General features: G+C 44.8%; 3 protein-coding genes across 4 annotated transcripts in view; 1 reads left to right on the top strand and 2 right to left on the bottom strand.

Moving 5' to 3' along the window:
* tet1 (tet methylcytosine dioxygenase 1) overlaps positions 1–13,668 on the bottom strand; it is a 29,919-nt gene that overhangs the window by 15,022 nt on the left and 1,229 nt on the right. The window contains exons 2-4 of the mRNA XM_049736238.1: positions 11,102–11,206; positions 6,418–6,777; positions 3,331–5,315 (exon numbers count right to left, since the gene is read on the bottom strand). Coding sequence (XP_049592195.1) covers positions 3,331–5,193 — 1,863 coding nt within the window. The 5' untranslated portion in view covers positions 5,194–5,315; positions 6,418–6,777; positions 11,102–11,206. The remainder of the gene's footprint in view (positions 1–3,330; positions 5,316–6,417; positions 6,778–11,101; positions 11,207–13,668) is intronic.
* On the bottom strand, positions 7,461–11,205 carry ccdc93 (coiled-coil domain containing 93). Of its 2 annotated transcripts, none has more exons than XM_049736255.1 (2): positions 11,066–11,205; positions 7,461–9,655 (listed from the first exon to the last, which is right to left on the bottom strand). In XM_049736255.1, exon 2 carries the CDS (start codon positions 9,644–9,646, stop codon positions 7,670–7,672), a length of 1,977 nt encoding a protein of 658 aa, XP_049592212.1. In that variant the 5' UTR covers positions 9,647–9,655; positions 11,066–11,205; the 3' UTR covers positions 7,461–7,669. The 2 variants fall into 2 exon arrangements, with proteins under 2 accessions (XP_049592212.1, XP_049592213.1); XM_049736256.2 differs by having other exon boundaries at positions 7,461–9,628; positions 11,066–11,200.
* slc25a16 (solute carrier family 25 member 16) lies at positions 10,280–13,192 on the top strand. The gene is made up of 9 exons (XM_049736266.1): positions 10,280–10,414; positions 10,503–10,595; positions 10,664–10,797; positions 10,886–10,949; positions 11,080–11,201; positions 11,274–11,340; positions 11,407–11,569; positions 11,634–11,702; positions 11,815–13,192. The coding sequence occupies exons 1-9, from the start codon at positions 10,312–10,314 to the stop codon at positions 11,969–11,971; spliced, it is 972 nt and encodes a 323-aa protein (XP_049592223.1). The 5' UTR covers positions 10,280–10,311; the 3' UTR covers positions 11,972–13,192.

Here is a 13,668-nt window from a genome sequence, read left to right as displayed (position 1 = left end):
AGCGCCGTGACAGGCGCGTCTGCTCGGAACAAATCACTCTGGCTTTACATTAAGCAGGCTCACGTTTTGAACACAATAGAGGAGGTGGCTTGCTGTACGATAAACCGTACGCTAATGTGCAAATATTCACGAACGGAAAAATAAAACATGGCATTTATTTGATGTCACCGGTAAGGCAAATTGATTCGAATTTGAAATTGGATAATCAATGAATGGTGACGACACCTTGTTTTATTTAATAGCGCTAAAGCTAACGGTGTTACACATCCCCCAAAGCGCCGCCTCGCTCCCTCCCTCTCTTTCTGGCGGATGTGCAAGTTGTTTTCATGATACACGTGTTCTCTCAGCTGGGTTACTTTTTCGCTGCCGAACGCACCGCCGCAGTGAAGAGAGAAAAAAAAATTGGATGATGTGTGAGAGATTAATGAGATGGCAGGGAGGAGCTAGGCTTAGCTCATCGGAGGCTAAAACAGGTTACGGAAAGCTCAGTTGAAGTCCTGGGGGAGGAGGCAAGGGTGGGACGTAATGAATAATAAATACTTTACTGGTGACATTTTCGACTAAAATGGATTTTTTAAATTTATCGTCAGGAAAAATGGTGGCCATCTTGAAATGGAAATTTGTGACCATTTTCAAGGGGGGAAGCTTGAAACAGTAAAGAGAGAAATATTTGTTCTTACTGTAGAAAAAGATGGACATTTTTGGAATATTTTCATCTTTGTGTATTTTGCGTCACTTCAGGCTCACAGCACTCGGGTATCGTTTTGCATACGTTAGCGATATTAACTGTCTATTGGTCAGCCATTAAAAAAAGTTAGGACTAGGAAATATCTATTTACTATCGCGCTTGTCCTCGTTATGATGATGGGTGAGTTCACAGAAGCCGAAAAACATTCACACACAATTTAGTATCTTCAAAAAACCCTAAACTAGAACACAAAAAGTCCAGAACTGGATCCCAAACCTTAGGTCTGTGAAGCAGACATGCTAACCACTTAGCCACCATGCTGCCCCATGTAGTAAGGACTTTTTTTTTTTTTTTATCCACTATGAAAGGCAGCATTTAGCGTGTGGTGCTAATGTGCATGTGTGCCTTAAGGGCCAAGGCCCAGCCTTCCCTTGAATGCCCAACGTAAGGCGAGGCCATGAGGGAGCCATCAAGGAAGCCTGAGTGAAACCAGACCTTTATTTGAAAAAGGGAAACCACCTCAACAACACTGCTCGCACAAAACAAAGAAGAATTTTGCAGGCTAAATTCTTTCAAGTGTGTTTTCAGCACATTTCGATGAACCTATTATTATTTTTAGACGGGACCAAAACAAACCGCTCGCTATGTTGCGGAAAACAGGAACAGTCGTAGACAAGCCACTACAAGCTCAACTTGGCCTCTGCCCTTTTTCACAATCCTGTGGAAGAGACGTTTGGCAGGAAGGGTGTGTGAGCTTGATCAGCAAGTGTGGCCACCGAGTATCTACCAACATATGCTATTGCTACATAATTACCAAGTCGTAATCTCGCCCTCGGCTCGACGACTTGGGAAACCCGTACGAGCTGCAAATGACTAACGCAATCTCGCGTTATGTTCATATTATAACTCGACATAAAAGTGCCTCAAATTTTCTTGAGTTGTTTTCATTTAAGTAGTGTTGCATCTATTTATGCTAATTTAGCCTACATGCGAGCTAATGCTACTCATGAGCCGAATATAAAAGCGTTTTGTTAGCGGGAATTACTTTACCGACTAAATACAATTAAGTAATAATGTTGAATCTGGCGTTGGTGGTTTATGAGCATTTCTATTTACACAGTGGTATAGTGTTAACCCATCCGCCTCGCAGTTCGCAGGTTTCTGGGGTTTGAACCTCAGTTCCGGGACGTTTTCTTTCAGTTCTCTAGTTTAGGCTTCAGTCCTGCAGCAGTTGACAGTTAAAATAGTTCAAATGTAACTACTAAATATTCAACTACTGCCTCCTCACCGCAATTACAAAATCTCGATGATTCAATTTCCATTCTTGAGATGAGCGCCGATGTCATGTCAGTTCAACGGAACCAGTTTGCTCTGAATTCTAACAGCCAGTTTACCAGCCACCATGCGTATGTGTGTGTAGATAAACAACACCCAGTGAGCCTTAAAGCCACACAAGCCCACACTGACCCACATTTTGGGACCTTCCTAATTATACGTCTGCAGACTCTTGCCTCCTGTGCTCGGCAATGGCGCACAAAGGTCTCCTCTGAGTGATTCTGCAGGTGTTATATAACAGTCACTCCTAATCTGCCTATCCCTCTGCCACAGGGAGGGCGACTCAGTTAATACACACACACCGCATGGATCCTCGCTCTCAGTTTCTCCCTCCCCCCAGCCGCATGGACACCATTGTGCGACGCACATGGTGTACGCCGGGGCTCCGACAACTCGTACCACCGAATGAGGACAATACCGCCGGGCCAAATTCGTCACGTGTCATAATAAAGACTTGGCGCAACGCCGGTCGGCCCAGAGGTAGGGAGAAACGTCCCCGAACAAGTTAGCGCAATTTTGACCCATTAGCCGCATTAGCAAACAGCTGCTCTGTGACATGATAAACACAAAGCAAGATTACGGTTTACCCACCATGTTGGGTTTGGAGACTTGCGGGTTTGACTCATAGTTCTGAGGTTCTGGGTTCATATGTCAGGTCAAATTCATTCAACCATAACTAGCTTACATTGTCTAGTTGGACTAGTCATTCATTATTTTCATTACCATATATCGTCATTTGGTTACCAGGTGAGCTGGTTCCAGTTGACCAAAAACCAAAAGAAACGTTGATACTTAGAATCGCACAAGTCTTCAATGAACTCAACATCCACGTCTTTGGAATGTGGAAGGGAACCCCTCGCAGGAATGCCAGGATCGAAATCCGAACCCACAACCTCAAAACCATGAGGCGGTCGTGCTAAACAAGAGACGCTATGAGCTACGACTTGGATGAATTTCATCAAAACGATGAAAAATTATGGCGCCATATTAAAAAATTTCAGAGGAAACCATTCATAGTGAGGTTCTCGAGCACACACAGATAACAGGCGCATTACTCCAACCACGTGCTGAGCGGCTGCCGGTCATGAAAACAAAGAAGGCATCATCCAGCATACTCAATTTAGTCACACACGCATTCACATGGGATGTCTATTCTCCACGCCCCTCCCCCCCCCCATGCACAAATATTTCGCAGGAAGGCTGCACCACATCTAGGGAAATCTCAGTGTACCACTAAAACCATTCCGTTTTTACTCAGGACTGGACTTTAGGAGTGTTTGTCTAAAATAAACAACAAAACAACTGACCTGTGCGGCAGGGAGAGGGAGCAACGTCGACGGCCTCTTCCTCTTCAGTTCCACGCACTTCCTCAATTTACAGATCTGATGGCCGGTGCTGCGGTTGAGGCAGCAGCTGCACCGGCCGCAACTGATGGTCCTCAAACACGGTTCGCATCTCCCGCACCTGCTTCGCTTTCGCCTCTCCTTGCGGTGCTGTTGCTTCCAGGAGGGCGGGCGGCGTCCTCCCTCGCACCCCAACGATAACGACGGTACAGAAGATTCGCCGTAGCCCGACTCCGATTCTGTTTCCAAGGAAAAGGATGAGCGGGTACTCTCGGAGCTGCAAGAGAAGGCCGAGCTGCCGTCCAGAGAAGGGGTCGAGATCTTTGGTGGCAGGTCTACCTCGGGCGCAGCGACTACTACAACTCTATCCTCGTTCGGAACCGGATTACACTCAGCCGGAGTCTCAACCTGACTGTGGCGGTCCAACAGTTCTGGAGAGGGCTTCGTATCTTTGGCTTGCGGAGCAGGGTTCTCTAGGCTTTGCAATCGCTCCCAGAAGCTGCTTGTTTTCAGGCAGTCACTACGGATAATAACCGGGGTACTCCTTGCTACCGGGTTGGTATTTTGTGACATAGAGGTCTCTGGTACAGCAGAGGATCTCGGGACAGGAGTTTTAGCACCTTGAATGATAGTTTGCATGTCTGTCCAGGTCTCCCTGGGAACCTCTGGTTGGGATGACTCGGAGGGGTCGGGGGCTTTGGTGGAATATGAGGTAGCTGTGTTTGGGACAATTAGCACCTTGTCAAGTGACTGTTCAGGCAGTCCCTTGACGGACAGAGGTCTATCCGGAGGTTGTAAGAGAACTGAAGTACTAAGGAGGGGTTCAGCAGAGTTGCTCTGTTTTGGTAAACCCTCACCATCAACCGGCTCCTCGGTAACATAAGCCGTCTTCTGCTTAACCTCGTCCGAACTCTCAGACGTTTTCTCGGCCGCTATGTCCGGATTTATCTCTAAATCGACCGTGTTGTCGGTCCTCGTCTCTACCGAGATCACATCGTCATCTTTGACCTGACCGAGTTTGTCTCCCGTGAAAGATGGCATCTGCAGTCCTTGCGAGACAGGAGAGGCGATCCTCGTAGCAGCTAGTTCGCGAGGGCTATCTCGACTAGCGTCGTCACCGAGGTCCAGTTGCTCATCTTCACTCCCAGGGGCTTCTGTCACAGCCTCACCGATTATGCTTGTCCGGTTATCTAGCGGGACACAGTCCTCCAGGTTTTCATTGCACGGCGGTGAGTCCGCTTTGAGGGGGCTGCCCTCTTTAGCACCTTTAACATGAGCAGGGCCTTGAAAATCCGTTTTCAAAGAAACCGGCAGAAGTTGTTCGGGGTCTGCTTTCTCGAGGTACTCATCAGTAGTTGGGTTGTTGTTGCTGGTCGTTGACAGCTGGTTTCTGGTAGTAGCTCCTCCCCTGGTCTTCCTCGCACCCCTGCACGATTTGGGTGGCATGAAGGAATCAGTTGACAGCTGCGCCCCCCTCGGAGACTTTCTTCGCCATAGGGTGTCGTCTAACTCTCTGTAGTGGTCAGGCACCTTGCTCAACCCTTTCAGCCTCGTGGATCCTGTTACACTTAGGGCATGGCTAACTCTACCAGGGGATGCACCTAAGGAGCGGCGACCTATCCCTCGCCCTCGGGGGCTCCGGACCGACTGCGCCTGTGGCCTGGCACCTGACCTTGTGGAGGCAGTTGTGACTTTCTGGAGACGCTCTGACACTCGTTCCCTGCCTTTATTTGAGTTGCTAGTTTGCCGTTTGGAGCCGGCGACTTTTTGGCCATTTTTTCTCTGAGCAGGGGTTTGTCTCCTGCTGGATTTGGTGGGGGCTGGCATGGCTGAGGATATGGAGGTGATGGGTTTTTGTAGCCAGCATGGAAGCCAGATTTGGAACAAGATTCTGTCTAAAATCCAACTCTATTGTTTTGATTTGGCTGTGGAAGCTGGTGGTGCATGACCTAGGAAGACAAAATGAACAGGTGAAAAAAAACACAAACAAAAAAAAAACATCCAAGAGCCAAACCTCATTCAGTTTCATATCTTAAAATCTGCCTATCATTCGCAAGTCTCTATTTTTGGAAATGTCTAAGAAGGAATGGGCAAGAATCTTTTAAAGGCTGCGAACGGAAAAAAAAATGCTATAATAAAATATAATTGGCTCCAGAGAAATTTCTCCATAGTTTTCATAGCATTGTAAAACATGTTCTGGAGCAAATTCCATGTATCACTACACTACCGGTTATGAGCTTGGTTACTAAATAAATTTTGGCACCACTGTATTTGGATGTTTGAATCCATTGGAAGGAGTAGAATATTGAAAACATGGAAGAATAATTGAGGCCAGACTATGGTTGGATACGTTGTAGTTCTTCTCAATTTATTTCAACGATTAGTTGATCATCCTAGATTATGATGATCTGCTTTAGCGGACCACATAAGAAAATATGGTGAGCCAGACTTGGCCCTGGGCCTTTAGTTTTAACACCTGTGATTTTGTTTCTTCTGCGATCCTAACATAAATGTTGTTGGAATGTGGGAGGAAGTTGGAACACTGCACTGGGAGAACACAGGAAGGCCGGCAGCCGGACTCAAACCCAGAACCTCAGAGATGTGAGGCAAGATATGCTAAGCAATCACCCAGGGAGAAGAATACATTTATTCAAAAAGAATAACACGCAAAACATGCCTGGGGGTTAATATTTGGCCACGCCTGACTTGTCTTGTGTCAAACGAGTGTCAAAAAACGTCGAGTCAAAGATAGATAAGAATAATAAGTTGCTCCAAACACTAGCGCTTCCTTCTTGGCGTGAGCAGTTTAAAGGGCAAACACGTTGCCGAGTGGAGCTCGAAGCCAGATCCTGCTGTCGAATGTGCTTATTACAAACGACCCCCGCGTCCCCCTTACTCCCATTTTTTTTTTGCACTTGACCGCCCGCGTTTAAAGCGCCTATTGGGGGAAAGGCGTGGAGGGGGGCCGAAGACAAAACGCCACTTTCACACGGTTCTGACGCTCGTGTGGGTTTATTTACGTGTTTTTGACGCAGAAAATTCTTGACATACCAGAGAGAGGGCCACTTGCGCCGTCTGAAGTGCTAATAATACTCCACGGAGACAGCCAGACCTTGTATGCGTTTTCCCTCCTCGGCAAATTTAGCCCACCGCTGCTGATGGCGAGTCGGTCGGCTGCTGGGCTCCCACACCGACGCGCTCATGACAGGCGTGCGAGGAGGCGGGCAAGGGGGGGACCCAGGTGGCCACGTCGCCGAGCGGTTTGCTCACTTCGCGTTGTCAAAATGTCAAATCCTCTTGTGTCACAGCCTCCGCCAGGGCAGCCCCTCTCGCTCTCCGCGCTCCTCACTCCCTCCTGCCAGACGCCAACAAGCTTCGGGTTCGGCTCCGGTAGAGCTCGTCGTCTCCGGGCTGGAGGGGAGGCGAGAAAACCAGACACGGATGCCAGCTGTCAGTGGGGCCCGGATCGGAAGTGCGGACGTGTGCGACTGCATTTTCCCGCCACTCCTTCTTATCAAGTGTAAAAGGAAGACAAGTGAAAAAGATTAGAGGAGAAAAATGTTTTTTTTTTTTGCAGGAATATATAGATACGGTATAAACAACTCACTTTATTGCATATTTTCAAGGGAAAAATAATGTGTTAATGGAACCCTAATCATACATGCTTACTGCATTTTTAGTCATTTTCATCAAGTCACAATATTAGGCTTTAAAGAGTGTACACACACATAAAGTCAGGGATACGGTTTAATTTGTAAAACATATTTCTGTACTCACTAAAATAGCAATTTATCATTATACATACATTATTGTATACATACATTACTTTGACGCCATCTTGTGGTAACTATGAGCAATTACAAACCTACGTTTGGGATAATTGTTTCTGTGACGACTGTGCAATCACAGAACGATGAGCAATTAGTGGTATGATATTTGAAAATTAAAAAAAATATATAATTCCTGGTCAATATATTGAATAAAAAAATAGCAGGAGAGTTAATCACTTACCCAAGTGTAGTTGGTGAGGGACATCTTAACTGCAGACAGTTTTACTAATTTAAATAGAGGAAGTAAAAAGAGGACTTAAAAGGTTTTGTAACCCATCAAATCTTTTATTGTTGAAAAGATCAGTTATTTTTCTTGCATTCAACAGATGACGAGGGTATGACATCATTTGAAAACTAATTCAGTCAAGATTATGACTCAAAAGTGAAGATTACATACATTGGCAATTTATCGATATAATTCGTTTTCATAGATTGCAACCTAAAGCATAAACACGCTGTTTGCAATATAACAACTACGATGCTCCTTTTGCTCTCAACTTGGACAGCAGCATTTCATTCTTTCGACATTCCTCTTGAAAGTCTTTGACGGTTTGGAAGTAAAGCCTCTGGGTGTCGAGCAGCTCCAGGTATTTGTCATTCAGCTGATCCCTCCTCATTTTGTTCTCCTGCTTCTTCTTCTCCATCTTGATGCGACTCTGTCCGATCCCATCCACTATCTGCTCCATTTGTCTGAGGAACTGCTCCTTGGCGCCCGAAGACGACATGGCTTGCTGGAAGTTGTCATGAATGGAATTCAGCAAATTGACCTCCTTCTCGAGATAAACCTTCTGGTCGTCTAACGTGTTGTACAGAGTGAAGAACTGTTTGGTCTCTTTGTGTGTTGCAGAAACTTGGCAATAGAGTTCAATGAATCTCTTCTGGTACTGTGTGAGTTCTGCACGGCAAGGCACTTCGTCAATCTTTCTCTGCAAAATGGCAATGTCACGATTCCTCCTCGCCATCAGCAGACGGACCTTCTGTAGTTTCTCTCGCTCTGTATTGTGCTGCTTGTCAATCAATTGGTTCCTCTCCTTCTCCTCTATACCAAGTCCCGATGCTGTGCTTAAATTTTCAATACTCTGCTGCAGGCGGATCATCTCATCTTTACAGTGGGTACGGAACTCCTGTTCTTGAAGTTTCAAGTTTTCATTGGACGTTACCAGGAATCTCAGCTTCTCCAGCACGCTGCCCTCAGCTTCACGTTCGGCGTCCTCTAAAATCATCATCTGATTCATTAGCGTATCCGACTGCTCTGTGACCTCACGCAGCTTCATCTTGGCCTCGTCGCAACCTTCCTTAACTTGGGTGTGCTGACCTTGCAGCTCAGTATGCTGGTTAATCATCTGCTGGATCTGTTTGTTCAGAGAGGCGACGGCTCGGAGGTGTTGGTGAAGCGGGCCGTACCGCTCGGAAAAATCCTCCGATACCTCCAAATGCTTCTCGGCGTACTCCGAAGCTATCAGTTTGATCTCTTCAGACTGTTGCCCCACGATGTAGCCCACCGCGCTAGCTGTCAGTTGACCCTCCTGATTGGCCATGGCGGCCATTGTGTTCATCAGGCTTTTGATGCGTTTCTCCTCAGCCGCCCACTGAACTTCTTCGTCTGAAACCTGCGTCACAGAGTCTTTATTTGACAAGGCCATTTTTTCACCTGGCTTATCTTGTTTGGATTGTTTGCTGAATCCATATCGCCTGCCATATTCCAGCAATGTAGACTGAACCCTGGACTCCTCATCAAGTAGTTCTCCTGCCTCCTTTTGCCTTCTGTATTTCCTCTGCGGTTTATATACGTCCAGAATATCAAGAACTGTTCCCACTGCCTTGCCTCTTCTCTGATGGAACTCCTCATCCTCTGGAAGGTTGTAGGCCTTCTGGAATTGAGATATGGAATAGGCTCTCACGTAGTCGCCCATTTGCTCTCTGGTCTCGATGGCCCGTTTCACTAGCCACTGTATCACTGGGAAAATGTGAATAAAATCAAGCCCTTGGATTTGATGAGGTTCCAGCTGATGAGGACACTTCATTTTGGGCAAAACAGACACAATTTTCTCAGTCAATGCTATTTTCTGACCGATGGTTGAGTTCTCTTGAAAAAGTAGATCAATGTCAATATCATAGTTACAGGTGGTGATGCACCAAGTCATCCCGCCGACCACCTTATCAAAAGGTGACAGTCCCTTAATGCGGGCCCGAAAATATCCGGCGGCCAAAAGAAGCTCAAGGATCTCCGCCAGTTTGATGCACTGCTCTTCATCCTCCCGAGCTTCCACCTGAGTAACGTTGACGCCTTGATCTAACTGGGAATTCAACTTTGAGGCAGGCCTCGCTCTATTAAAAACAGAACCAGTCGATGCCATCTTGATTTGTGATGTTGTTTGCTTCGTCGTCGTCTTCTTCCGCTTCGTCTTCTTCTTTGTTAGGGCGGGTCGCATCTGACGAATAAGATGCATTACCGCCACCTATCGTTTTGGAGTGCAGATCCAAGTAATAATGTACAAAGAAAAGGGCAAATATTTTTTTTTTATCAACCCTGTTTTTAATCAAAAACAGTTTTAATTTGATCTTCTTCAGTCTGTACCCGTTAAAGACCACATCTCATCTTTTGTATCAGGTTTTTAGAACGTAAACATGACTACCGAGGCTGGGCCAAGTGACGTCATCCTACGTCACTAATGTGCGCTCGTAAAGCAAGAGCGAAGGGCACTCTTCTCCCGGTCCAGTATTACGTGAAGCTCTGAAACGTCGCTAAATTTTCTACTTTGATAGATTTTGGAGTCAGATAATGAATATTTGCCGACACTTATGTTTGCTACGCTAGCGTGTCATGTGAGCTAGCTTCGTGTTGAAGAACAAGGTGACGGAGAAATTATTTTACTGAGGAACATTTGTTCTATCGACCTTCCACGTTGCTCTGTCCAGAATGTAATAACGTAAGTACATCTTTATATTTTATAGTACATATAATGGACGGATTTTATTACTCAAAATAATCCTGATTTATTTGATAAATGACGGTAAATAATGTGGGCAGTGCTTATGATAACAACAATATTAAAAGTGATATGTCCATTTTTGATTGATAGCGCTGCATGCGGAGAATTTGTGAACATCCAGGATGACGTCAGAGGCTGCTGCTGCTACTGTCTCCACACCTTCAGCCTTAAGCAGCACTCCAGTCCAAATAGACTACTACTGGCTCCGCTCCTTTGTTGCAGGAGGTAGGGACCTGACACATAGTGATCAAATATATCTTTTCCTTAAAGGGTTGCTTAAATAAATAAATTTGATTTAACTTCTCTGCCGTAGGTGTCGCAGGATGCTGTGCCAAGACTACAATCGCTCCTCTAGACCGAGTCAAGATTCTGCTTCAGGCCCAGAATCCCCACTACAAACACCTGGGTAATATGTCTACAAATAAGAATTATAGTTGTAGAATTTATAGCATCATTGTGCCTCTTCCTGCACAGGCGTGTTTTCCACCCTAAAAGCCGTCCCAAAAAAAGAAGGCTACCGTGGTTTGTACAAGGGCAATGGAGCTATGATGGTGAGGATATTTCCTTATGGCGCAATCCAGTTCATGGCCTTCGACAATTATAAAAAGGTAAATGTGATGTTTTTAGATAAAAGACAAATGGGATGCACTTGGGCTTATTTATCAATTTGCACCCCGACATACATTTGCTCAACAGTTGGTCAATAAACAACTTGGGATCTCCGGACCTATTCATCGCCTAATGGCTGGATCCATGGCAGGTCAGAAAATCATTTTTGTCCTCCGACCCAAACAATGAAATCAATCAATTTAGCGCCATCTAGTGGTAACTTGCTGTTTGAATGCATTGCTAGTGTGACAATAATAAATGGCTTACTGGTTTGTTGTCAGGTATGACGGCGGTGATATGCACCTATCCACTGGACGTCGTTCGAGCCAGACTTGCTTTCCAGGTGACTGGGTATCATCGCTACACTGGAATCGCCAACGCCTTCCACACCATCTATCTGAAGGTCACCTGCTGGATATAAAATCGTTTAAGGTATTGAATGTATTGATTATGCTTTTTTTGTATTTTGGCACAGGAGGGGGGATTCTCCGGCTTCTACCGGGGTCTCACCCCAACCCTCATTGGAATGGCCCCTTATGCAGGTGATTGTTCTTATCAGTACGTGTCTTGGTACCTCAACTTACAAATTTAAATCTGAAAACACACAGGTTTCTCCTTCTTCACCTTCGGGACTTTGAAAAGCCTCGGCTTGAAACATTTCCCAGAGACGCTAGGACGGCCGTCCTCGGACAACCCTGACGTCCTGGTTCTTAAAACCAAAGTCAACCTGCTGTGTGGAGGCATCGCCGGTGCCATCGCTCAGACGATATCGTAAGTGGACTACTTCCACCTAACGCGACCGATTGGCAGCTAAGTCTTTTTTTGGTCTCACTAGCTATCCCTTGGATGTGGCGAGGCGAAGAATGCAGCTCGGTTCTGTGCTTCCTGACGCCCACAAGTGTGTGTAAGTACCACCAAGCCCTTCTTTAGGACTCCTCGAACACCTCCTTAAAAAGCACATACTCCCCCGCAATGAAAATAAATATTTGCATATCATCTTTTCTGGAACCAAACAGCTCCCTGAGCAAGACTCTGTCCTACGTCTACACCGAGTACGGCATCAAGAACGGCCTGTACCGAGGTCTTTCCCTCAACTACATCCGCTGCGTGCCCTCTCAGGCTGTGGCCTTCACAACTTACGAATTCATGAAGCAACTCCTCCACCTCAACTAGAGGCCGCGTCACTCATCCGACTCGCGTGGATGCTTGCTCGGTATGTCTTAAACTCCTCAGACCGGAGTGAATCTTGTTATGCTGTGTGCGGTGGGAAATACTTTTCCCCAAATTATTGTACCACAGTGGTGCTTTGACTTAAGATTTTAATTCGTTCCGAACAACAAAATTTTTGTAACGTGTTTTTTATTACGAAAAAAAACTGTCCTCTGATGTATTGTACTTGATGAAAACATAGAATGTAAAAGAAACTAAACGATATTTGCATCATGATTTAGTGCTTTAATTCCTTGGCCACTAGGGGGCATCATAATAAAACGTACATGAGAAGAAAACAATCAGCTGCAGACGAGGATAAAGAATATATGCTCATGAGTGTTGTCAAATATTTACAATTCTCACAGATTGATGTGAGTTTCAGTAGCCCCTTTTGGGCCTTTTGCATCGTGTTAGCATTTTGCTAGGTGGCTTACACGAGTTGAGTGGTTGGTTTGAATACAGCGAGTCTGGTTTTATGTTTCGTCTTACATTAAATTTCAACAAGGACACATTTTTGCTAGCAACTCCACACAAAAAATATCCAAGCCGCGGCTTATGGGCTGAAAAACTCCTAAGTCAGGGTTCCGTTTTAGCGGTATACAACAGGCAGCTGGAAACAAGCGTAACACGAACAAATGATCAACTGTAGCATTCAACGTAAAATTCACACATTTCATTTTTTGTTATGAGTTTGATACACTGAAAGATTAAATGTTTGCAGTATTTATGATTCAGGGCTTTATAAATGTGTAAGGGGTGCAAGTGCTATATTTGCCTTGTCTACAAACAATATACTTTTTTTTTTAAATGTCTCTTAAAAAAATTTTTGTCTGATGCCAAACTTTGAATAGAACTGTATCATGATTTGTTTTGTCACGCACACGGATGTTGTGCATATAATCAAACGCAATTCAAGGATCACCCTACATATAGATTTTCGTACATGCTATTATTATTTTTTTGTTGACGTCTATATTTGGATCTGTGATGAATGTACTAGATGTCCGCATCGGGCGATGGTCTGAAAGGTGGAAAAAAATTGCACTTTTATTTGTTTACTTCTGTTATTTATTGACTTAGCTACATGCTGCCACTGAGTGGTGACTTTGCTTACAGAAATTATGTGGTTTACAGTTGTAGCTGGACAAAGTCATGCAAATAAAACAGAGTATATGTACCGTATATATTTTTATTCATCTATTCACTTTTTTTTAGCAAATCCTGGAAATGATCATCAAGCTTAGCAATTTTTTTTTGGAAAGTTTTATCAATCCTTGGCACAAATTGTACTTTGGAAAAATTTGGCATGTCATCAAATAAGTAGTAAATGCCGTTTTGCATGATTTGTTAGCATTAAGCTAGCAGCCTCTCGTTGGACAACATCACGTTTATGTTGAATATTACATTTTTTATATATACGCTATTTACCAGAGGGTTTTATGTGTTACTTTTACTTCAACTGGCAGCTTGAAGCAAACATGCTTGGCCTCTTTTTTGGGGGAGCCGTGCATAACAACAGGTACTAAGGATTACTTTAAAAAGTATCTTTATTAAGTTTAAGTATTTTTGAATCAAATTAGGTGTGGCTATCTTTTAAACAGGGATTCACTGTATTCCGGAAGATTTAGTTGTAGCCCATATGGAGGACTGTACTTTGA

This window comes from Syngnathus scovelli, chromosome 12 (genome assembly GCF_024217435.2).
Source record: "Syngnathus scovelli strain Florida chromosome 12, RoL_Ssco_1.2, whole genome shotgun sequence".
Lineage (NCBI taxonomy): Eukaryota > Metazoa > Chordata > Actinopteri > Syngnathiformes > Syngnathidae > Syngnathus > Syngnathus scovelli.
Note: the sequence above shows the minus strand (reverse complement) of the source record. Positions and strands in the feature narration are given on the sequence as shown.

Bases quoted from the DNA above. Each gene is read 5' to 3' on its own strand.
- ccdc93 (XM_049736255.1), bottom strand. From the start codon at position 9,646: ATGCATCTTATTCGTCAGATGCGACCCGCCCTAACAAAGAAGAAGACG.
- slc25a16 (XM_049736266.1), top strand. From the start codon at position 10,312: ATGACGTCAGAGGCTGCTGCTGCTACTGTCTCCACACCTTCAGCCTTA. The intron at 10,415-10,502 runs GTAGGGACCTGA...TCTCTGCCGTAG, and splicing joins CCGCTCCTTTGTTGCAGGAG to GTGTCGCAGGATGCTGTGCC. The intron at 11,570-11,633 runs GTAAGTGGACTA...TGGTCTCACTAG, and splicing joins GCCATCGCTCAGACGATATC to CTATCCCTTGGATGTGGCGA.